The 24,530-nt window shown below is 47.4% G+C and overlaps 1 protein-coding gene across 7 annotated transcripts in view; it reads left to right on the top strand.

Moving 5' to 3' along the window:
* Positions 1-22,185, top strand: part of TSPOAP1 (TSPO associated protein 1) — a 71,203-nt gene extending 49,018 nt beyond the window's left edge. Inside the window, exons 22-32 of one of the 7 annotated variants that reach the window (XM_074890699.1) lie at positions 3,050-4,177; positions 4,787-4,913; positions 5,071-5,222; positions 5,404-5,572; positions 8,425-8,496; positions 8,577-8,642; positions 8,872-8,910; positions 9,880-9,983; positions 11,945-12,016; positions 13,142-13,270; positions 20,817-22,185. In XM_074890699.1, coding sequence (XP_074746800.1) covers positions 3,050-4,177; positions 4,787-4,913; positions 5,071-5,222; positions 5,404-5,572; positions 8,425-8,496; positions 8,577-8,642; positions 8,872-8,910; positions 9,880-9,983; positions 11,945-12,016; positions 13,142-13,270; positions 20,817-21,032 — 2,274 coding nt within the window. In that variant the 3' untranslated portion in view covers positions 21,033-22,185. Of the gene's footprint in view, positions 1-3,049; positions 4,178-4,786; positions 4,914-5,070; positions 5,223-5,403; positions 5,573-7,397; positions 8,393-8,424; positions 8,497-8,576; positions 8,643-8,871; positions 8,911-9,879; positions 9,984-11,944; positions 12,017-12,627; positions 13,087-13,141; positions 13,271-20,816 lie in introns of those variants that run through there. The other 6 variants (XM_074890701.1, XR_012631766.1, XM_074890700.1 and 3 more) reach the window with 6 other exon arrangements.
* Positions 22,186-24,530: the final 2,345 nt, after the last annotated feature.

Here is a 24,530-nt window from a genome sequence, read left to right as displayed (position 1 = left end):
TACTCCCAGTGTTCTCTTAAGCTAGTAAAAATGCAAGTTCATTGTGAGAGGGAAGGGTGTTTACATGTAATGAATGTACCCAGGGTTTAATTAGTTGGAAGAACACACAATGTAATGTGAACTTTAGAACCCAGGGTTAAAAATCAATCCTATTGATTAAGTTCTTAATATAGATATAAATAGTGAATACACAGGAATCTGTAAAGTCCACCCATCTGTAGATGCTGTACCAACCCACCTTCCCTTCTCAGGCAAAACAGGCATGCAGTATCTTGGCATGCATTTGGCGTTTCAAATATATATATTTGAATAGCTTAGTGCAGATTATTTTGCTTAGACCTTGGTGTAGGAATGGATGGATTGTAGGAGCAGAGCCATGGCTTTGCAGTTCACACGTTGCAAGTGAGGAAGTACTGATTGAGCTGAATTGTGAGTGATCACGTTAATTCATGTTACAAATTTGAACAGTTAAAGGTAGGTAGTGTGCTATAATGCATCTGTGACAGGTAGTGTGCTTAAAACTACATGACTGGAAAGTGGTATGTAATCATACAAATTATGTCAGTTGAGCTGAAGGTGCATGAGGGAAAGTGTTGAGGTTGAGTGACTGAGAAATTAGAAAGATTTGCAGGAAATGTGGTATGCCAGTATAGCATAAAGCACCCTCATTTTTATTTTAAGCGACCAAAAACATGATGCTGACCTGTGTGGCTGCTAGTCTGCAGCACAGATGGGATGGGTCTGGTGAGCGTTAAATGATCAGTAGCAGACAGTGTAATGACTCTGCAGCAAATTTGCTGCCGTTCCTTTTCCCCTTCTGAAGGGGGTTCTGCTTCCCAGGTGGGGAGGTTGGGCCTGCAGTGCAGCGTGTCAGCAGCCCCGGGAGAGCCTGGTGGCTGGAGGTGCTGGGGCTGCTCCAGTTGTTGGGATTGCACTGGAAAAAAATGAAAGAAAAACAGTTTCCGTGGAAGGAGAAAAGAGGAAATAAGAATAGTCAAGAATGCTGTTCTTTGTCTCTTTTTCGTGAACGTTTTATTGGCCTGAATGTTTTGGGGTGGTTGTGGGTTTTTTTGGTTTTTTTTCTGAAAAAGAAACACCAAAAAGCCATGCACATCCTACTGAGTTGAGCAAACTGGTGCTTCTTGACCTGATAAAGTGATCGTTTTCTGTTCTGGCAGTGACAAGTTGAGGGTGTGAGCATGACAAGATGCTGAATGGTGAGAGGGCATCAGGGGCAGGAAGCTTTAGGGCACAGAGCTCCCAGCACTGCCTTACAGAGTGAGGGAGGATGGTGACTGAAGCAGGCCAGGTCTCAGCAGGGCTGTTTTCTAGGATTCTGTCTATGTAGTAACATTTTGGGTTATCTCAAGATTCCTCAGCCAACTCAGCATTTGGGGGATGAAAGAATGGAGGGTGCTGCTTTTAAAACCTCGAATAAGTTAATTTCAAAGCCATATATTAAAACTCAAAAGCAAAACCCACAACTTTCTAAACAGCCAAAATAAGTCTTACTGGACTTATTTTATGGTTGCATTTATAAATTCTGCATATTCCTGATTGGTGCTAACAAGGTAGGAGCCTAGCGTATGTGTCCTGTAAAGACAGTTTGAGGAAGCTGAGCTTGTTTGGTCTGGCAAAGAGGAGGCTAGTGGGAGATCTTGTGGCTGTCTACAACTATTTAAAGGATGATTAAAAGGATAAGAGAGCCCAAGTTGTCTTGTTCATGACAGATGATATAAAAAGAGGCAGCAGTCATGAGTCATGAGCTGTTTGGGAAGTTCATGTTGGAGATGAGTACAAACTTCTTTCCCAGGAGGGTGGTGCAGCCTTGGGACAGGTCCCAGAGAGGTGGGGGATTTCCATTCTTTAGTGTTTTCAAGCCTCAGCTAAGCAAAGACTCTGATTTACTGTTGGCAACAGTCCTGTTGCAATTAGGAGATTGAATTGGAGATCTCTGGGGGCCCCTTCAACCAATTCTAAATATAATTCGAGACCAACTCTTGCTTGGAAAAAGTTATGGAGGTTCGGATAATCAATAGGCAGCTCACAACTGCCTTTTTTTTTCCCCATGTGGTTCAGTTTTTAATTATCTCTGAACAGGCCTGCTCATGCCTGTAGCTTAAAACGTCAATAGCTACACATGCTTTGTAAACTATCTGTAAATATTTTTAGAACATGTCATGATGTAAATTGTCAGGGAAGTTGAACAAGAGACCTCCAGAGGTATCTTCCAACCTAAATTACACAGTGCATCTGGGATTCTACCTTTTATTTTAGTATAAAGGTAGTAAGAGACAAAACATAAATTCTATTGTTGGTCTGAGAAAAATTTTAAAATTCAGCAGTGTTTTCCCCAAAAGTTTTATGTAACCTGGTAGGCTCTTACCCAGCTGCAAGTCTGCGTGACCCCTTAGAGGTAAAGGGTTTTCATGTGTATTTGTGGCAACTTGATTCACCTGGGTTTGCAGACAGTAAACTACTGTAGAGCTGGACCTTGACAGATGATGGGAAGGGCCTAGGCAAGGGCCTCCCACAGTAGCAACATCTCCAAGGGGTGCCTTGCTGCCCCAGGGTCACTTCTGTCTGTTCCAGTGCGAGGACAGAGAGGCAAGGGAGGGCTGTGAGAGTCGTCCCTGCGGAGGGAGGAACCCCGTCAGCTCTAACATGCAGTGAACAGCTGTGGAGGAGCTGTGCCTCTCCTGCCCCGTCATCCCACACTGGGGATGCTGAAGCTGTGGGGAATCAAGGGGGCGGGATGAAAGGTGCTGCAGATAGTTGTGTGTGTAGAGGCAGAGGCTGGGAGGGAGCTCTTCATGCATTGGCCTTTCTTGCTTTCCGCTGCATTGCTAGTTCATCTGAGTGTCTTTTGCCAGAAGACCCATTGCTCTCTTTTGCTTCCTACCCTTGCTTCGCTGCAGACCACAGTCGCCGCTCCATACTGCTGTGCTGGGAGGGAATCAGCTGTAACTTTGCCTCTCTTTAATGTTTATTTCCTCTCTTTTTTCCTTTGCTTGTCCTGGCTGTGGCTTTTCTCGGGGGCTGGGTACAGATGGATCTTTGTGATACTGACAGCGATGAGGAGATTCTGGAGAGGATACTAGAGCTCCCACTTCAGAAGAACCACAGCAAGAAATTGTTTAGCATCCCTGAAGTGACTGAGGATGAGGATGAAGATGAGGATGAGAAGTGTGTTATGGAGGAAAAGGCAGACCCTCAAGACTCCTTGGAAACAGTTACCTACCATTCAGGAAGGACAGAGAAGCCTCTCAACGTCAAGGAGCCATTTCTAAAGGCAGATGGGAGTAATACCTCCATGGATCTGTCCACTCAGACTTCACAGGAGGACCACAGTGTTAAGGAGAGCAAAGGGGATGCTGACCATGTGAATCCTGCCTTTGTCCCACTGGCCTGGAGTCAGAAGAAGGCAAACTGGAACTGGAACTACCAGGAGAATGACCCGAAGTCTGGGACCGGGGCAAGTCCTGCTTGGAGCAAGAAGAAGGGAAATAATTACCGAGAGAAGACCCGGAGTCGGCCAGAGATGGGTAGGAAGAGACAGAATAATATAACAGAGCACTGCAGTCGTCTGCTGGGCAACTGCAGCCAGATGGGAGGCGGGTTATACAGAGCTCCTAGCCTCAGGGAAGAGCTGAACGTTGTGAGCAGTGCTGGTGGTAAGGAGGGGTTTGATATGTACAGTCGTGCCAGACAAGGCACCTTACGAAAAAACGACATGAAAGCAGTGGTTTCACGGTTTGCAGAACCTGCTGTGATGGCAACACGCTGCTCCAGCCCCAGGAGCCTGGAAATAGACATTGAATATGACTCTGAAGATGATCAGGATTCGACCTGTGCATCCCCCCCTGAGAGTAGGCTGTGGTCAGAAAGGTCCCAGAGCTGTCAGGCGGAGTGGAGTGATTGCTCCAGTCAATCTGAGGTTGCCCACACGGATGGCAGAAGGGACCTGACCAGACTGGAGACGATGGAAGAGCAGGGTATGGAGTGGGCTGGGTCTCCGAGCCGGCGCCTGCGATTCTTCTGCCAGGAGAAGGAAGCACTGAGATGTGAGAGCAGTTCTGAGGAGCAGGGCTGGGAGCTGGACTGTAAGTCACCTGGCTGGAGAAGGAGGCTCGAACATCCTTCGAAGGGGATACGTAGCACCTCCTTGCACAAAAGGGTTGGGTGACTTTTCCTATTCTGGCTTTGAAGCAGCTTGCAGTGGCGTTAGCTTCCCTCTGCTTCCCTGGCCTGCCTGTATCTTGCTTTGTTCAGTGTTGTCCAGAGAAAGGACCCTTCTCTAGGATTGTCTGGAAGAATATTTGAGAGATTCTTTAGTTCTGTGCTGCTCCGTGGCTTTTCTTGTATTAGCTGCTTCTGCTTTTCCTGCTAAATGACCGAGTGTCGCCGATGCAGTATTCCTTTTCTCACTGGGTCTTCCTCCCCATGGCAGGAGGCTGTGGGACCCAAATGAGAATCCCTGGTGAAATAAGCTGATTTGTGAAAGCTTTGTGTAGATGATGACTGTAATGTCATTGCCTTTCCTTGAAATGCCCTTTCCTGCATCCTCATGCTCACCAAGGGGATCATCACAGGTGCCTGGCAGGGTGCCTGCCTGTACTTCGTTCTGTTTTCCAACTCCCTTGGTATTTTCAGCTCTAGAGTGTCCCTGAAGAGGAATGTTGCATTTGGATGCATTGCTCTTTGTGGAGTGCGTTTGGGCTGAGCACTGTTCACGCGAGTCGGAAGGCAGAGGCTGCTACTAACTCTCTGGTGGTTCCTGTTGCAGGCGTCCGGTAATAAAGATCCTAGGGGCCAGGAGCTGCCTGGCACAGCTGCCTGGCAGGCTCCCAGCGGGAGAGCGAACAAGAGCGTAAGAAGAAGCCAAACGCAGAAACCTTTGCTCTCTAGTCCAGGTGAGTGGGCAAAGGGGGAGAGAGTTGGGCAGCAGGAGAGAGGGAGGCTGTTGGAAACAGCAGGGGAGAGGCTGGTAGGCAGCGTTTGAGCCGTGCAGGCCTATGGCAGTGGAATGGTGCTGACGTTCTCTCTGGTGTGTCTCCTGTCTGCACGCAGGTCCTCCAAGGAGCACCACTTCAGAAACCTCTGTTAAAGACGATGGCATTAGAATATTTGTGGCTCTCTTTGACTACGATCCTATTTCCATGTCTCCTAACCCTGATGCAGCAGAAGAGGAGCTCCCGTTTAAGGAGGGACAGATCCTGAAAGTAAGAGCACACCTTAGTGAATGTCTCTTACTCTGTATGGATCCATTTGATGTTCCAGGAACAGCACAAACCTTGGGGAGGCAGAGCCTCCTTCATCTTGGGAGTTTCCTTAGCATCCCTTTCTCCTTTCTCCATGCATCTCAGCCCCTGTAGTATAAACAGCCTGTCTTTTCCCTTGCAGATATGTGGAGACAAGGACGCTGATGGCTTTTACAGGGGTGAATGTGCAGGAAGGGAGGGCTACATTCCCTGCAACATGGTATCAGAAGTCCAGGTGGAAAACAATGAAATGAAGAAGCAGCTCTTAAAGCAAGGCTTCCTGCCTGCTGACACACCGATGGAGAGCATAGGTACTGTATCTCCTTTATGTCTGTGCTGTGCTATTGTCAGCATGTTTCTTTGCTGAATGTGGAGAGCTCAGTTGTGCTGTCAAGCTGTGTGGTCAGTGCAGCCCACCAAAATGATCTCTAGTGGTGGTCTGGAGGCTTGTTTAGTGGCTGTCGCCGTAGGAAGCAGGGAGGTCTCGACGGATGAGGGGGGCAGGTGTTCTGAGGTCTCAGTTCATAGCTGACTGCTGCAGCACAGCGCTGCCCAAGGCTGCATTTGCAGCTGCTGGAGCTGCTTCTGTGCTTGAGGTGTCATGTCTGTGAACGTAGCACGGAGTGTGAATGAGGCTGATCCTCGCTCGAGGAAGGGAAACAAAAAAGTTTGAAGAGCAGCTGAAGGATGTGACCAAGAGTTTTCACTTCTGTGTTCTCTCCTTTGTTTTGTGAGTCTGTAATTGAACCCATAGGGGTGACCCTGCTTTTGGGCGAGAGAATCTCATCTCAAACACAAATACAGGCTGGGTGGAGAATGGATTGAAACCAGCCCTGAGGAGAAGGACTTGGGGGTGTTTATTGACAAGAAGCTCAGCATGACCCAGCAGTGTTTGCTGGCAGCCCAGAAAGCCAACCATGCCCTGGGCTGCATCAAGAGAAGTGTGAGCAGCAGATCAAGGGAGGGGATTCTCCCCCTCTACTCCACTCTTGTGAGACCCCCCTGCAGTGCTGTGTCCAGCTCTGGGGGCACCAACATCAGAAGGACACAGACCTGCTGGAGTGGGGCCAGAGGAGGCCATGAAGATGATCAGAGAGCTGGATCACCTTCTTTGTGAGGACAGGCTGAGAGAGTTGGGGGGGGTTCAGCCCGGAGAAGAGAAGGCTCTGGGGAGACCTTAGAGCGGCCTCCCAGGACTTAAAGGGGATACAGGAAAGGGGGGAGGGGCTCTTTATCAGGGGGTGTAGGGATAGAAAAAGGGTAACCGTTTTAAACTGAAAGAGGGTAGATTTAGATTAGATATAAGGAAGAAGTTCTTCCCTGTGAGGGTGGTGAGGCACTGGCACAGGTTGCCCAGAGAAGCTGCCCCCTCCCTAGAAGGGTTCAAGGCCAGGTTGGACAGGGCTTTGGGCAACCTGGGCTAGTGGAAGGTGTCCCTGCCCGAGTCAGGGGGTTGGAACTGGATGATCTTTAAGGTCCCTTCCAACCCAAACCATTTGGTGATTCTGTGAGAATCTGTGACTTGGGAATGAAGGAAGATGGGGAGAGACTCATGGGGAAGGGGAAGGAAGGGTGTGAGACAGCAAGGTAGGCAGTCAGGAGTGTACAAGGAGCAGATGTGGTCCTTGGGCTCCTCCTTACTTGCTCCCTGAAGTATGTGGTTCAGTGCTTTATGCACAACAGAGACTTTCCTGTTTCTTCCCACTTGTGTGCTTGGAGAAAGGAGAGGATCCTTCCCTGGGATGTGCAGCCAGCACAGCTCGGGCTGAGTTAGGCTGCAGTGCAGTGGCTGTGAGCTGCCCTGAGACTGCTGTCAATATATTGGTGTCCCAATGACTGTCCCTTAGCTCTCCTATCTCTCATCCTGCACCTTTCTTGGTACTCTCTGCAAGCAATGGCCATTGTTTGACCTGCTCCACTTGTTAAAACAAGAGGAAATTCTTGTTTTGGCTGGCCACTGTTTCCCTACCAGTTGAGCAGGGTAGAACAGCCCAAGTGTGGGTCTGATGGCAATGGTAAGCCTTGACATTGGCTGAGCTGTTCCACTGCCTCTCACATGCAGTGGAAGAATAAAAACCAACCCCCCCACCAAAAAAAAAAAAAAAGGCAATCCAGCTTGTTTCTGTTTCCCTGCAGTGAGACCCAGTATCCAGCCCTGGAGGCTAAGGAGCTCCTAAATGTGAGTTACTGGAAGGTTGACCCTGAGGAGCAGAGGGGTTGAAGGACCCTGTTGCTTTCACCACTCTGTAGCTATGTGATTTTTTGGTAGGTTTGTGTCCTTTGGCCTCTCTTATGTCTAGGGAGAGGAGAGATACGACTGAGGCTTTTTTCACATTTGGGACATTCCTAACGTTCCTCCCGCGTATATCCTCTGGTGCCCAGAGATGGCCAGATGGCCAGATGCCTTTGTCCCTGTGTGGATACACAAGGCCCTCTGTCCTCTGCCCCGCTGCGCACTCTCGGAAGAATAAAGGAACTTAATAGCTCTGAGACTTCATGAAACGTAGTGGGTTTGAAAGTTTTCAGGAGGGTGGTGGTAGTGAAAAAGACATACCTTATGTGTGCACGCAGAAAATAAACCTTGTTCCTTAGGCAGCCGGGCTGTATGTTCCTCTGTTTTCCTGCTGCCATAAACCCATATTACAGCCTCATAACTAAGAAAATGCCTTGGAGGGCTTGGTCTGGAAACTCCTTCTGCAGGCTCCTCTGGGGTCTCGTCCAGTACTGACCCTGCTCAGTGCAGAAGCTTTAGCTAGAGACCTCCCTAGATCCCCTCCCACCTGAGTGAGTTGGTGGGGTGCACCTCACCTGGAATTTTTCAGGTCTTAATGGTGCAAGGTTTTATTTTATCCTCATGATGCTGCTTCTGGAAGATACAGTGCAGTGAAGTTGCCTGATGTGTACTGTGGTACGTGATGGTATGAATACTGTGGTAGGTAATGGGCATAAACACAATGTGGTTTTGGGATGTGGATCATGCCTCATCTGAGTCCACATACGAGAAATGGAGGTGTGGGCTTTGCCCGTAGTGATCATGGTGTCTGCTTCCCAGGGGAGGCATGTCATGCTACTGTTGCCTGTTCACTCTTCAAGATGCTTTTCACGTTCCATGCACTGTCTGTTTCTCTTGTCTATTTATTTGCTTTTTTTGATTTTTATTAAGGAAATGGCACATTTTCTCCACCTCCACGCCGCCAAACCGTCCCTCCTCCAAAACCCAGACGCTCCAAGAAAGGTCTGTGTCACCCACTGCCTCCTCTTTGATTTTTGCAATAGGATTACAGACTGCATTGAATTTTTACTACTTGCTTACAGGACCCTCAGATGTTTGTCTCTGTACGACTGCTAGGAAGTGGAAAGAGAGCCCATCCCTGTGCTGGTGTTAAGTTTTTAACAACAGTGATGTCTTTTTATAGTTTTGGAGCTTGACCTCTGCTTCTTGTTACGTTCCTGAGTCATGGTTACTGGTGTAGACTTTGAGTTGCATGAACAGTTTGCTTTTGTTGTTTGCTGCCTTGGTCTTTGTTCTTTTTATTGTTGTTTGTCAGTTGTGTCGTGTGGTCACTGTTGAAAGACGAACTCTCACTGATGAGACATTTTCTTCCCCCAGCAGGGCTGGATAAACAGGAGAAGTACAAGTCTCATCCAGGTGAGAACTGCTCTTTCTTATTCTGAGTAGATAACACATGATCATAATACAGACACGTTTTGTGGTTAAGGGCCAATGCAAGACCCTGTAGTGCTGCTTCAGAGCACTGTAAGAAAATGGTCATTCTCACAAAAGAAGAGTCTTAATTCTTTTAGTTTAGTAGTGGGTGCAGTTGCCTTTGACTAAACAGGGAGTGTTTGAGGGTGAAGGGCCTGCATGGTTGTGCTTTGGAGGAGCAGGGAGGTCTTACTCATCTGATGCCACAGTCCTTAAAAGTCCAGCATTCCTTGAGAGGATGCTCATGGTGCTTAGGTGCACAGTCATCTGTTGATGTACAGAGAGGCCAAGCCTGCAAACCTGTTGCCAGCCCATCCAGTGTTGCCCTGAAGCAGGGTTTAAATCCATAAGATGAAGGACTGGACAGTGTGTGTTTTCTGTAATGCCATACTTTGCTTTTGTAGACTCAGAGCAGGTCTGTAATGGGGCTGAGCAGGCAGGTGGCTGTGAAGGTGCAGTGTGTTCCCTGGATGATGAGGCCTGTGCAGTGGCTGGGCTGCCAGGTGATGCTGTGCAGGGCTCTTGCTCTTCCCCTGGCACTTGGAGGATAAATTTTTTAGCTCAATAGCAGGTCATTGTGTGGAGGGAAGAGAAATGTCCATTTGAGACACTATAAAGAGACTGCTGTCCTCTGTGTGTGTCTGTACAAATAGAAAACACAAAATAAAACATTCCTGTATACATAGGCAGGACACCAGGATGCTGGAATGGGGAGATGTCCCCACTTTTGTGCTTGTGAGGTGATACAGGAGATCAGAAAACTGCTTTACGAAAGATCTCTCTCCCATTTATTTTCCTCCTGGTATTCTTTTTGCTCAGTCTACTCCAAGAATGGTGAAGGAATTGGTGTGTTTTGGGATTTTGTTCTAGAACTTCTAGCTCAGGATATTTTGTTTTATTTTTGTCCTGCAGGACAGAAGCATAAAGACGCTGAAGCTGAACTGCTGATTCCTCGAAGTATGGTGGCTGTCTTTGACTATAACCCTAAGGAGAGCTCTCCAAATGCAGATGTAGAGGTAACCACCACTCCTTTTATAGGGTTCTTTTTCCTCTCTCTTTTTTTTTTTCCTTCTATCCAAAGACTCTTAGCACTTCAGTCAAAACAGAGACTATTATAGCTTGGCAATATTACTGCTAAAAAGGGGTTGGCTGAAGTCATAAAATGTAGAGCTTGCTGACATGTTCTCCCATGCATTCTCTGATAACAGTGTTATCAGTTATCTGTGAAGAATATGAAGCAATATAGCCCTAATGATTTTCAGTATGTGTCTCAGTGAAACTGTGCAAGCATCTCATGGCTTCATAGCATCCTCTAGTGATTAGACAGGACTAAGCAGATCTGGAGTAGGAGGAGGCAGACCCTGCTGTTAGCAACTGATCCAGGGCACCCACTGGTGAAAGGAAAAACTTGCTTAAGGGGTTGAATGGACTTCTGATACTTCAGATGAGCACATATTTTGTGTTAAATACCTGTGTAGGTCTCCGTTCAAGCAAGACTTAGCTTCAGTTTAATGGACCAGTCTTTGAAGTTCTTGCTTTTCAAGCAGTCCCTACATATAATCCAAACAGTATTTTTGTGGATAAGTCTGTTTCAGATGGAAAGATTGCAATGCAGAATCCTTTCTGCAAAAAAAAGTGCTAAATTAGAACATGCTCTGTTCTCTGTTCCTCTGTAGTAGTGTTAGTCTACTCTGAGCAAACATGAACATGGGGTTTGGATTTGGATTCTTTCCATGCATCCAGAAAGGAGTGTATGGCCAAGAGGTGGCACAGTTCAGGCAGTCCTTGCCTCCCAAACTGAGTGTCTTGTGAGCAAGGCAGCCTGCTTCTGAGGACAGAGTGTTGTAGGGATGGTGAATTATCCTGGGAGATACAAAGAGAGCGTGTATCCAGCCAAAGAACACTTTCGAGCCCTTGTCAACAAGGAGATGACTGTATTTTTTGCAGTGATTTGGTCTTCCTAAAACCTTCCCTGTGGACAGAGCTCAAATAAGTGAAACAAGCTGGTGCAGTTCTGTTGCATTGTTGGAGATGCTTCCTGTTCACACTCCCAGAAAATTTGGTCACCTGTTCTGCTAGAAGGCTGCAGCTGCTGTTTGTGAACTTGCACCAAGTATAGTAGGATCAGCTGTGCTGTTCTGTGTGTGACTGAAGTTCCCTACAAGTGTCTTTCTGCTAGAGCACAGTAATTCACAGCCAACAGGAGGAGCCTGCAGCATTCAGAAATAAACTGAGTACTAGGGATGTAATAAGCTAAATATATTAGAGGTCCCTTCCAGCTAACACTTCTGTGAAGTGCATATAAAGCCAGTGTGTCTTGAGTGGGACACAGCCTGGTTGGACTGCACCTTTCCTTAGAGCAGCTTTTTTGCAGTAACTGGGCAGTTTCTTCCATTAGAAGGGACTGCTTACACCTTTGTCTTCGGTCTTGTGCTCCGTGGAGCTGACAGGACAGACGGATGTGGTGGTGAAGGGTCACATTTGTTGTGCAGTAATATTCTATTTCCAGGTCAAATCTTCCTGTTTGTATGCATTCCTGCTAGTGAGTAATCCCTGTACATTGCATACTGAACAGGCTCATCCATGGGAGCGAGAGTTAGTACTTACATTTGAAGAAATTAAAGGTGTTTCTGGTGCTTGTTCAGCTTGTTCTCAACATACCTTTCCAGAACAGGTGTAGGTACTATTTTGAAGCCTTACTAAAATTGGTTTAAGAAACAGGCTTTGCTCTTGTCTTTTAATTTAATTTTTTAAAATTTTTTAAATTTCTTGTAATTTATGAAATACTGCCTTAGCACTGAATTCAACAGTTAACCACTTCAGTTGATCTTCTGCATCCTGGTCCTGCAAGTCTTAACACAGTGGCTTCCCTCCCTCGAGGTGAGATTGTGTAACAAGCCCAGGGTGACCTTGTGTTTCTGCTGAGAAATTCCAGGCAGTGCTTCTCCTTTGACGACTGTTCTCTTGCTCTTTACAGGCTGAACTGACTTTCAGTGCTGGGGACATTATCACTGTGTTTGGGTCCATGGATGATGATGGATTCTATTATGTAAGTACAGGGGTTGGGAAGGTCCTGTGGCTACATCTGAAATCGTTGGAGTCCATCTAGTGGCAGGAGAGCAGAAATCAAGGAAGAAAATATTCTGCTTTTGGAAAAAAACAACCCCGTATCTGCTTAGTGCAGAGCAGATTGTTTCTGGCAGTCCATGCTCCTCCTGGAAACCCAATATCCAAATGGTTCTGAGTTTATTTCTTAGCATAACTTGACTGCAGGTTTCCCAAAGCTCAGGATGCATTTTTCTGTACATGCATCAGCATCTGCTATAAGCTGTTTTGTCACCAAGCACTCAGACACATGGTCTCATCCAGGACAGGAGGCTAAAATGGCAACATAAGCATAAAAATGTATGATGACTCCCATCCAGCCATACTTCAGCACATCAACTTCAGCAAGCTCTGGTGTCTGTTTAATTTACTCTGCATGCCTGGGGACTGAGCCTGCCAACGAGCTGTGTGCTAGACACGATCCTTGGCCCTTGGATCATTCACCTTTTCCTGCACAGAACGCAGTGTGTCTTCACACATCAAAGTTGGGGTTCAGCTCCAGGTAAAGTCTGGAGGGGGGATCACTGGGAATGTTTTGTTTGACTTCTTTTACAGTGTTGGCCAAATGACATTGCTGGGGTTGTTTTTGTCTCACCCAACCACCTGCTGTTGAACTGGAGACAATTTTTCAGGAATACAGCCAAGCTTGGTTTGCAGCTCTGGACCTCAGTGAGCATTGAGGCAATGACTACAGGACATTGTACCAGTAGTACCTCATTCTTTAAGAAAATGAATAAATACCAGAGCAAATCAAAGGCCTTTAGAAAGCTTGTGGCACAGTCATATTCAAGTTGCTTCTGGGACAGCAGTGGAATGTTGCTGGAATACATTTGTCGTGTCTTGCTGCCACCTTTTCTTCCTTTACCCTCTTCTGTGTTTCTGCACTCTGAATTGTTCCACAACTAAACAAGAATGTGAGTTGTGAAATTTGCTGAGGATCCTTCAACATGAGCATGTTCCTCGGTTTCTCTCAGGCCATAGTCTGGCCTTCTCTGCATGGGACTGCTCTATTTATTATTTCTCCATCAGCCAGCAAACCTGATGTGAGAACTGAATATTGCTCTTGCAGGGAGAGCTGAACCAACAGAGAGGGCTTGTCCCATCTAACTTCTTGGAAGCTGTAACATCAGATGGAGGCATGGTCGAGGAACTTCATTCGAAAGATAAAGAAGGTTTTCCACCGAGTGCTGAGAGCCAGGTAAGATTATGTGACTGCATAGTACAGACATCCAAACTGTGATGTGGCTGGAGATTGGGCATTGTGCAGCATGCAGCATCTGATGGAATCATTTAAATTATTGCATGCAGCTCAGTTCATCCCATGGGAGATGCTCAGAAGTTTAGAAGGTAGTGCTAGGAACAATTCTTGAAGACTTATCTACAGTGCAAAAAGAGGCACAAAACAACATCCGCTGGGGCCTCAGTCTCATTATGGTCAGGTGAGCAAAGAGCATTCCAGGTCCCACCAGCAAATTCTTGATCCAGAAAAGGGTCAGTGGTGAAATCCTGCTGCAAGCAAAGCAGTTCAGCCTGCTCCCCAGATACATGAAATTCTTCAGATATGCTCATATCCATGTCAAAGAGCTCTGGAGTTATCGACACCCAAACACCAATGCTCTTCCACTCACCCTGAGTTAGATATATCTTAATCCAGTCTGAGGTGCTTCCAGATAAATTTAAAACATACTGGGGAGTTTCCCAAACAGATCTGTGGGATGGATCCTAAGGCTTTGAAAGCATCCCACAGACACAGGGAGTTCAAAGGTTGAGCTAACCCCTTGCATTATGTTGCTGACAGTCTTAAAACAAATTCTTAAGCGGAAGTTTTGAGTCATCTGCCAGATTCAGTCAGTCCCCCCAGTGGGTGAGGCCAGAAGTGTAGCACGTCCCTGGTCACTCCTGGACCTCATATGCTGTGTCATAGAGAGTGAGAGGCAGGGCAGGACACAGCTTTGTCCCAGCTCTCATGTACTCAACCTTCAGTTCTTCCTGGGAGGTATTGGCACTGTCAGGTGGTGCCAGACCCATAAAAGTGTGTCAGAGCAGGCCCAGATTGGCTTTGAGCCAGTCCTTAAGGAAGTATGTGGCCCCGAATCCTCTGTTGAACTCTCCACTGATGCCACCCTAGTTTTCCTGCTCTCTGCAGCGTTCCTTGTCCTATTTTTCATGCTCAGCTCTTCCTTTTCCCTGTACCCACCTCCCATTTCTATCTTCAAATGCTGTATAATCTCCCTTAGGCTTCACCTGCAGCCCCATCTCTTGCTTCCAGGCATTTCAACCTTTGTGGGTACAAGTCTGCACTGCAGCCTCGATGCCTTCTTATGAAGGGCAGGTGGCAGGCCTGACTCAGAAATAAGGTTTGTGGGTAGCTTGATGGATCCTCTTCTAAACTCAGAAGTTGTCTGGGTCCCTTGTGCCGTACCTGTTTAGGACTCAGTCCCTTTCCTCCCAGCTTGTAAGTGCTGGTCCATGCTGGGGAATCACAGGTTAATTAAGCTGTTACTACTAGGGTTTAAGAGCCCTGAGATTACACAAGTCTAACTTTCTTGGGGGGAAACAAGCATTCAGAGTGGGTTTCCTTCTTCAGTTTCCTTCTCAAAATCACTTCTCCCAGATCACTCATCTATTGGAGTAGAGGGTACCAAAGGATATCTGAACCAGTAAAATTAAAACAGGTTGAATTCATAGTGTAGCTTATTACAGATCTAACCCTTCTCTCTGGCTTCAACCAGCAACAAGAAGGGCTTGTTTCAGATGCCAAGGGTCATTATTCCAGCCCTAGCCTGGGTCATCCCAGAAACCATGGGGAAATTCAGGTGACCTTCAGGGCTCAGGGAGCTGATCTGCCACTCGCAGATGTGAAGGGTTTGGCTTAGCTAATGGTGTTTTGTTAAGGGTGAGTAAGAGGGAGGAACTTGGCTGTTAAACAGGGTAACATACAACAAGTCTGCCCTTATTTCAAGTGTTCCAATTTGCATCCCCCTCTTCTGTTTTACTGGAGAGGAAACTGCGACACCAGTTTGACCTGCCATGTCCCAGGCTTTGTCCCAGGCCTTACAGGGTAACAAGCTCCTGCCCGCTCTGCTGCTGAGCAGGCAGCACGAGCTGCTCCTGCTTGCTGCCCTGCAGCTTGCTGCTGCACCGCTGTCCTCTCCGCTTTCCACTGGTGCTGGGTTCAGCAGTGGGTGACTGTTTCCCTGGACACAGGAGTTTCACCCAGATATTCCTGCATGCTCAAGGCTGTAAGCTTTTTCCCTATGGTTCATGACACCATTTTTTAAACAGAAATGCCTTTCAAGTGTGAATAAAACAACCCATATAAAATAGACATGTTTCAGGCTTGCCTGCCCTTCAGACCTTTCCATTTGTCTCCATTTCTCTCTGCCAGAAATCCAACAGAGCTTCCCCTTGCATTGGCTCTGATTTTGGGCCTGCAGAGCAGGAAGCTGTGGCCTTAGGTCAGGATTGATTTGAGGGTTTTGGTATTCAGCTGATCCACGAGCTGCTATTTTTTTTGTACTCTGAAGTCTGGAGACTTGGAATATTCAGTTGATGGTGATTAAGCCAATTTTATTTCAGTGGGAATCCACGTTAACTATCTAGGCATGACTTTTTGTTGGCTGCTTCTGTGTAGTGCCAGACTGCCTCTTGTCCTGCTGCCTCCCTGCTTCACCAGGAGGTTTGTCCCGGGTGATTCTGGCTTAGCGCTCTTTAACAGTGTGCAGTCCTGCCTCCTGCTTGTGCTTTGCAATCCAGACCTATCTAAACAGCTTCCAAATATTAAGGGCAGGTTTGCCCCCTTTCGAAAGCAGTACATTTACCCTACTCATAACCAAACTTGTGTTAGCTAACTGTGTTTAAGTATGTTTAGGGATTACCAAGGAGAGACAGAACATGATCCCGCTGAGGTTTTGGCTCTGTCACAGCAATCACAGCATCCCTACCTATGGGCAGAACACCTGATGGGTAAGGTAGAAGGAGTACCTCCTCCTGTAAAACACATATTCTAGGGCCATCCCTGAGCTGGAATGAACTCTCCCAGTGATACAGCCATGCCTGGGGCTTTCCAAGATCAGAGACACATTCACTCCGTAGAGTTAAGAAACTTGCTTGTTAAAGCATGTTGTTGGCATATACACCACAAACAGAAGCACCTTTGCTGCTGCCGTTTGGTACGTGGGGGCTGGGGGGTATGCAAAAAAATATCCAAAGGCAAAAGATGCATGGCAGCCTCTGGAGAAGTATTGTTTGAATCTTCTGAAAGAGAGAGTGGCAATGCAGACTCCCATCGAATTTACCAGTCCCAGCCTGAGACCTCACACATCAGGGGGCATGTATATGCACCGTGGTATCACAGTAGAGCTTTGGACTTGTATTAAAGCTAGTTCCAGTCTAACACAAGCTTCTCCAGCATGATCATAAGTGATTTTTAAATCACTTGTAACTTCTTGGATTTGATGTTTTCACCCTGTTCTTACACTTCCCTTCGCTCTGGTGCTATGCCAAAGGCTTGAGAATAAGGACAATTTACTTTCCAAATTGAACTGGGGAAGGTGGATCATTTTGAATTATTTCTGAGTAAATCTTAAAGTGCTGGCAACTGAAAAAGGTGAAGCAGTTTAACTTTCAAACTGACAACATTTGGGGATTAGATTAAGCAATAAAAAGTACAGCACAAAGAGGAGTATCCAAGAAGTTATGGTCACAAGCTAGGGCCCTGAAGCACTCATGCTCACCAACTTGGAGTAGTTGCTTTAATGCTGTGGCTGTCAAATGAATATTTTTTACCAGTAATATGCAGTTTCTGTCAAAGACTGATTGTAAAGCACCTTCAGAAAGTGTTTGATTCTAATTGATTTCATGTATTTATTTCTGCCTGTACTATGCACCCGTGACGGTTCTTTTCTTCAGAGAATGAGGAAGAGAAGAGTCCAGTGATAGATATGAATGATACATAGAGAGAGAGAGCAACCATGTAAGTTTGTGTGAGAAGACCCCTTCAATCTCCCACCCAGCCTAGCATATTAAAGGGTCCTGCACCTGTAGTTTACTGCTTTTCTTGCTTGTAGTTTGACAGGCTGTTTTGGGGCTTGCTAGCAAGTCCACCTTCAAATCCTCTGGTGGCAGACCTCTACCTGCCAGATGATTGGTTCTAAATTAAAGACAAGCTGTGGTCTGTTTGGTTCATGAAGTGCAATGGTTTGGAACAATTATCTGGTGGTTTTGGGGACCGTGATGGGACTGTGCTGGATATTGAGGTTTAGAAAAGACCTGCTTTGTAATTCAGCCTGGCTCTTCTGCCACTGTTCAAGCACATCAACAGCCAACGCTTTGTTTAGCCTTTGCAAGATCCTGCTCAGGCTGAGCACACCCCATATTCAGCCTGTGGTTTTTTTTCTTCTTGATTTTACTCCTTCCTGAGTATAGTCCCGAAAAACCCCTGCACACCATCAACTTAAGAAAGTAGTAACACTTAGTCCCTAAAACCAACCTTGTGGGGTAATTGTTCTGTCTGGTAGCACTTAAAGAAACAATTTGGGGGCTGGGGGATGACACCCCTGGTTTTGGGGGGCAGTGGGAGGAGATCTGTGTTTTTCTTAGTTTCAAACATCGTTTTCCTGAAATTGTGCAAATGAGTAATACCTGAGACAGCACTGAAAACCACCCCCTAAAACTAACATGACTCTTCTGTTTATCAACCCTAATAGGTTTTACCAGGATCTTGACAGAACTATTTTTTCCTTCATGTTTCTCTTAGAGTAGAAACCCTAATTTTAGTATCATTTGTCTCTTACCAGATGAATCTGTGAACTGGTTCTGTTGCTTTTCTGCCATATAGAGACCTCTGAGAATATCTGCACATGCTTGTGTGCAAGAGTGCCTCTGTGTGTGGAAATCTGCCTGGGCATCGTATACCACAGCTGGGAATCAGCAGGACTTCCAGCCACAAAGACAGGAAACTGCTAGTCACTTCCTTTTAACTGTTTGATATTTGATACTGACATTGATACTGCACTATCCTTATTACAGTAAATTATTGTGACATTTGTGAGTTGGGTACCTGCCTCTCATTTTGCATGCAGTCTTCCTTGCATAGCTCTACAGGAGAAATTGTATAGGGTTTGTTGGGCAGCTTCAGATCTGCCCTAAAACTGTCCCACCTTTGCCAGAAGAATGGTTTCCAGTGGTTTCCACAAAGCCTCCACTGCCCTGACTGCACAGGGGCCTTTACATCACTCCCACATCCTTTGGGGCTGCTGAGCCAGACAGCCCAAGGCCTGAGCTTCATAGGGGAGATCACTCACTGCACATTGGTGAGACCCCTTCAGCTGTTAGCCCAATGCTTTTGTGCATTTTATCCAAGGATTCTTTGTCGCACAACACATAAATAGTTTCTGGAGCAGAACTCAAGGATTCTTACTTCTGCACACAGCTAACTCAGTGGGCTACCAAGTTAGCCCTCATCTGGCTTATTTTTTCTCTTTGCCTCCATAAATCTTGCATTACTGGCTGAAAATGGTTCATCTAGATTCGTTCAGATTTATTTCCAGACTTCTCAGACCTGACTAGCACTTGGACCATCAACACCAAGCATTGCACCTTGTACGTGGCTGTTGCCAGGAGATTGCAGCGGGTGCTGCAGCAGGAGTGGACCCTGCAGGCAGAATGCAGCTTTCACAGGGGCCAGGCTGTACCATCAAGCCCTCTGCAGCTTGTCCTTGGCAGTAGCTGGCCTTTCAACGCAGTGCTGCATATCTGGAGAGTCGCAGAAGTGCCTCTGAAAGTGTGTGGAACAAGATTTCCTGGTGAAAACAGTGTGGGTTCAGGAAAAATCAGGGACTGTATTGTTCACTGTAATGAAGAGAGGTGGAGAGGAGTTAATGTCTCTGTCCTTGTATCCAGACACCTCGGTTCAGGTAAGAGAGAGTCTGGTGGCACTGTCACTTGGGACAGTTTAAAGTGATTGCTGCAGGACAGTAGGTGACTCTCAACTTTCAGGAGTTGGGAGGGGTCATATATTCACACCGAGACAGAACTCTCTAAAAGTCCTGTACCCCTGTCTGCTCAGGACTGACTTGATATGTATTCAACGTACTGAGTCTGACTCTAGAGAAGAGGTTTCTGATCATCTTGTACCATCTTTCTTCCTGCACAGAGTGAAGCAGCTGCATAACTTCAACATGTGAGGGGAGGAGAGTTCACAGCCACTTTTTGTGCTCTTTGTCACACAGGAGTTGGGGTGCTGAAGCAGCAGTAGGATGATAGGGCACTGCTGCTTTTGCTTTTGACCCCAGGAAGTTTTAAATAAACAAACCCACAGTCCATAACGTGTGATTGTGCTACAGCTATGGCAGTAATGTTATGTCTGTGCATCTGCTTGATTCAGCAGCTTTCCCCAGGCACAGTGTGGGACCAGGACCAAAGCACAGCTACTCCTGCCAGTGAACTTACAGACAGCTGCTGTGGTTCTCTCACATGTCCTGTGCAGGGCTAATGTCTCTGCTCTTCAGGAATGCTTCCACCCCAGGCAGAGCATCCTGCTGCTGGTGTCGCTAACTCATCTTCCCTGTTGGAGCTGTGGCTGCTCACAGGCCCTTAAGGGACATGAGCTCCACTCTGCCTCGCTTAGTGGGACCCAAGCAGAGAGGTGATGTTTTGGTGATAGGATAGGGTGTACAGCTGGGAGCTTGGAAGATGCTGGTTTGTGAAAGCTGTGTGGAAGAGAAGGCAGTGGGACAGGTGTTCTCCTAGACCTCAGAAACCCAGAGCCTCTTCCCTGGTGAACTTTGCAGCTTCTTGGGAAAGTCTGCTCTGCTAGGTTAGAAACAGTCACTGTCCGGACACCTAAACCCAGTGAGAGAAGCTCGTGGAAAGAAGGCTGCTGCTGGGAACTGACCTGCCATTAGTATTTTGTGAAGAAGAAACTGAGCCCAGGACTACGGCACTTCCTGATTCCTAAAAGCCCTTTCCAAAAGGAACAGCATACAGCGCATCATTTGGGACTGTGGATCCCAGTGAACATTCTCAAATGCTTGGGTGGCTTAGGAACACATCAGTTGCTGTGTGCCCCTTGTTCCGAGACTTCTCCGTGTCCTGCTCCATCATGAACTTTTTCTCCATTATTGGTGCCACTGCAGAGCATCAGACTTTGCTTTCTGCCCCTCCTGTGACTAGACCTGATGGATGCTGAGCTGCCTTGCTAGACTCCAAATTTCTCTTCTTACTGTGACAGAACATGGCCACTATTGCAGAAGCCTCCTGGCTTAGCAAGCCTCCTTAAGCTTCTGAAGCCCTTGTTCTTAAGATATTTTTTTTCTTAATGTCCTGCCTCTCTCCCTGAGTGTGCTGGGACCCCCCCAGGCTCCCCCAGCCCAGGCAGCCAGCAGGCATACATGGATGCCCCAGTATCCATCTGTGCTCTCAGGAGGTGCTTCGCTTACAGCGTCTTCAGCTGTGAAGCAGCATCTTTCACCAAGTCCTCAGTGGGGCTTTTCTGCTGTCTTATTCTTAGCCCAAAGCTAAGGAACTTCAGAATGTCTGAGCTCAGACAGTGGGTACAAAAATGTTTAAATCCACTGGAAACTTCCTAACTGGATCTAACTGCATATAAGAGCTGAGCCTTGCAGGGTGAGAGACTGACAGGGAGAAGACAGGGTTCTCTGGCTGAAGTTTGTGTTGGCATGTTGTCATTCACCAGCTCTAACTTATGCTTTTTTCTTTTGTTTTCTCTTTTTCCCACTCAGTTAAATCCAGATGGGTCTGTTGATCAGAGCGACTCCTCACCAACTCCTCCTACTCTACCACCTTCCTGCCTTGTCATGGGCGAGCAGTGTCCAGAGCAGGCATCGCTGGCTGTTCTCAAATGCAGTGATGTACCTGGTCAGAGTAAAAAGAAGAGAGGCTTCTTCTTCAAAGGAAAAAAGCTCTTCAAAAAACTTGGGTCCAGTAAGAAAAATTAACAAGGGATTTATTGTTCTGTAAAGACTGCCTGAGCAGTCTACACAGGGACTGGAAAATTCAGGAGAAGCCCTCTGCAATAAGCTGATTAGAGTATTTTCATAGGGAAAAAGTGTATGTTGAGTAGAGAAAACTCTTCAATGGGTCTGTGAGCTGTGGTCTCTGCTGAGAGCCCAGCCGTGGGTGCCCACCCAGATGGGCAGTGGCTCTGAACACAGTGTCATGGCACTGGGGTGTGTGAGGCCTCAGCTCTAGGACACCGCTACCTCCACGGTAGTGTGTCCTGCTCCATGCAGCCCTCAATGCACCGGTTCCCTGTAAATATTTTAATTTAAAAATTATATTCTGGTTGTAAGTTAGCTAAATGGCTTTTCCCAGCAAAGCCCTGGCCCCTTAGGAAGAGATCCCTTGTACTACGCACCCTGGTATTTCTCTGGTCCGAAGGAGGTTGTGTCAACTCCTTTTCTTCCTGCAAAGAAAATTTGCACTTTTTTGTTCCCATGAATCCCCTTTGCTGTCTCTGGGCTGACAAGTGAGTTATTTGTACTGTAAACTTGTAAATACGCAGCTGTGCCTAGGAGCGTCCCACACTGCCTCAGTCATGTTTCAGCACGAGGATTCCCGTGGAGGAAGGAGGGATACCCTGAAGGGGATTCATACTTCTGCCTACAGGGTGGGCTGCTGTAAGCTGCTCTTGGCTGGTTCACCTTGACCACACACTGGCTGGGGACTCCGCCTTATTTATTTATTTATCTATCTATTTATTTATTTATTTATTTATCGTCTGCCTCTTCTGCAGTTTTATTTGGCTGTTTCAGTGGGCTGCTCCTGAGTTGGAGCATTTGGAGAGCAGAGCTGGGGATGGAGAGTTTGCAGCTATTTTCATATGAGATGATGTGTTCCTTGAGTTAAGACACATCCCTTTCTAAGCCACGGAGAGTTTTGTACTACATGGTTTCTATCCTTTTCAGTGTTTCTTTCTTTGCATGTTTCAGTGGGGTACTTGCTTTGAGAAGGACAGTTATGTGAGGTACGTGAATGATGCCAGCACAGTGTCCACAAGTGTTGGTGATACGGTATGTTTTTATTTAATATCGAATTTTATTATAATAAAGTCTATTTTCACAAAAATACATTTTCCTTAAAAAAGCAAAAGATTCAGTGCTGCTTCTTCAGGGGAGTGGGGCTGCAGAGGGGAAAATGACACCAATCACTTGCACCTCGAGGGTGCTCCGCAGCACTTCATATAGGAGCCCACCTTTCCTGTGATCATGGTGCAAGCTGCCTTCTCTGAGAGGGAAAAGTCATTACCTCTCGTGTTTCAGAGACCTAATCCTGGAGGAGGAAGCACCGAGGTGCGGTTACCCGCTGTCACGCTGCGCCTGGGCTCAGTTACACCACGTCCAGCCCTCAGCTGGACATGCCTGTGGCCCTGCCGTGCTGCCTGGGCAGCTTCACGCAGTGTTAGTCCCGGGATCTGGGCACTGGACCCCTTCCCTGTGGGTGCCACTGGGCCCAGGGGGACCCGCACAGCCAGATCCCTGTTCTGTTCTGTTCTGAGCTCTTGGGTGTTACAGGTGTGCGTGTGCTCCTGGACACGAAGCGAAAGGCACGGGGCTGAAGCAGCTGCCCTGATACCAACGCCTTCCACGGAGGGCTGGCAGGGCAGCGCAGAGGGTTGCTGGCCCTGAAGCTGCCAGGAGCACGCGGGCCACACCGCTGCACTCACGCGTCCCTGTTGCGTCGATGTAGCAGAGCAGTGAAAGCAGCATCAGGTACAGTGGCTACATCCAGACCACAGTGTTTCATTCCCTGATGACTCCCTCATTTTTAGAGTAGAGCAAAACTGAAGACATCAATGATGGGTTTTGTTAGAAGTACAGCTTCTGCTTTTGAAGTTTCAGATGATTTGGCGTTTTCCATTTTTTTAATTGGCTCCTCCACAGCAAGCCACCTTCAAGCCTTGCTGGGAGCACATACCTGTGCCAAGATCTGTGTATACCTTGCAGATGTTGGTTTCTTTTCGTGCTGTGGTGATAGGGCAGCTTGGCTGGGATAGGCCCAACTCTGCAGTTACTGTGTCTTCTGACACAGCCACTGCTGCGCTTGGGTGATAGACTGTGATGATAGTCTGCTTTCTCAGAACAAAAGAGGCCAGCCCCACCACAAGAACCTTGTAAGTGGAACCCACACTCCACTTGCAGGCTTCCTAAACATCTGATAGAACTTCCAGAGAGTCCAGGCACATCTTGTGCCAGTCAGAGAGGGACCTGGGGGTGTTGATTGACAGCCAGCTGAACATGAGCCAGCAGTGTGCCCAGGTGGCCAAGGAGGCCAATGTCATCCTGGCTTGTGTCAGCACTAGCGTGGCCAGCAGGGACAGGGAAGGGATCTTACCCCTGTACTCAGCACTGGTGAGGCCGCCCCTCGATGAGTGGGTTCAGTTTTGGGCCCCTCACTCCAAAAAGGCCATTGAATGACTCAAGCGTGTCCAGAGAAGGGCAACGGAGCTGGTGCAGGGTCTGGAGCACAGGTCTGATGGGGAGCGGCTGAGGGAACTGGGGGGGTTTAGTCTGGAGAAGAAGAGGCTGAGGGGAGACCTCATGGCCCTCTACAACTACCTGAAAGGAGGGTGCAGAGAGGGGGGATGAGTCTCTTGACCCAAGTAACAAGCGATGGGACAAGAGGGAATGGCCTCAAGTTGCGCCAGGGAAGGTTTAGACTGGATATTAGGAAGCATTTTTTTACAGAATGGGTAGTCAGGCGTTGGAATGGGCTGCCCAGGGAGGTGGTGGAGTCCCCATCCCTGGAGGTGATCCAGAGGCGGGTTGACATAGTGCTGAGGGATCTGGTGTAGTTGGGAACTGTCAGTGTTAGGTTAATGGTTGGACTGGATGATCTTCAAGGTCTTTTCCAACCTAGACGATTCTGTGATCTTGTGCCAGCAGGACCTGTCCACTGCCAGCAGCTGCTCAGAGGTTGTTGCAAGGGTCTTCTCCCATGTTTCTTACCTGAGAGATTAACAGTTTACTGCTAGGAGCCCTGAATCTTCTCTAGCCCTGTGCCTAGAGAAGAGGCTTTGCTGCCTCTGTGTCTCCCAGTCTGGGCTTGTTTGGGGACTGCTGCCCTATGCAAAAGTCTGTGTATTGTCAAAAAAGCGTGGTGTTGATTTTTGTAGTGCCACCATGGCAGACACACTGGCTACTTGACGTCCAATCCTCCTATGTGAACCTGCTGTAGCTGCTCAGTTCTGCAGGGCCTCAACCCTGATCTGGTAAAGAGAGGGGTGGGGTTTCTGGAGACAGACTGAGCTTTCCTCCAGTCTTGCTAGGAGTTGCAGTTTTTCTGCCTGTTTGCCTAGAAGACATCTGGAATTGAGCAAAGCTGCCGTCTGTGGCATCTGACCCCAAGAAAGGAGAAGAAAAAAGGTGGTTTTCCCCTCTCATCCAACTGGAACAGTTGAGCTGGATACTCTTTATGTATCTTTATGTACTTTGGCT

Source organism: Strix uralensis, chromosome 20 (assembly GCF_047716275.1).
Source record: "Strix uralensis isolate ZFMK-TIS-50842 chromosome 20, bStrUra1, whole genome shotgun sequence".
NCBI lineage: Eukaryota > Metazoa > Chordata > Aves > Strigiformes > Strigidae > Strix > Strix uralensis.
This window is presented reverse-complemented; position numbering and strand designations above follow the sequence as displayed.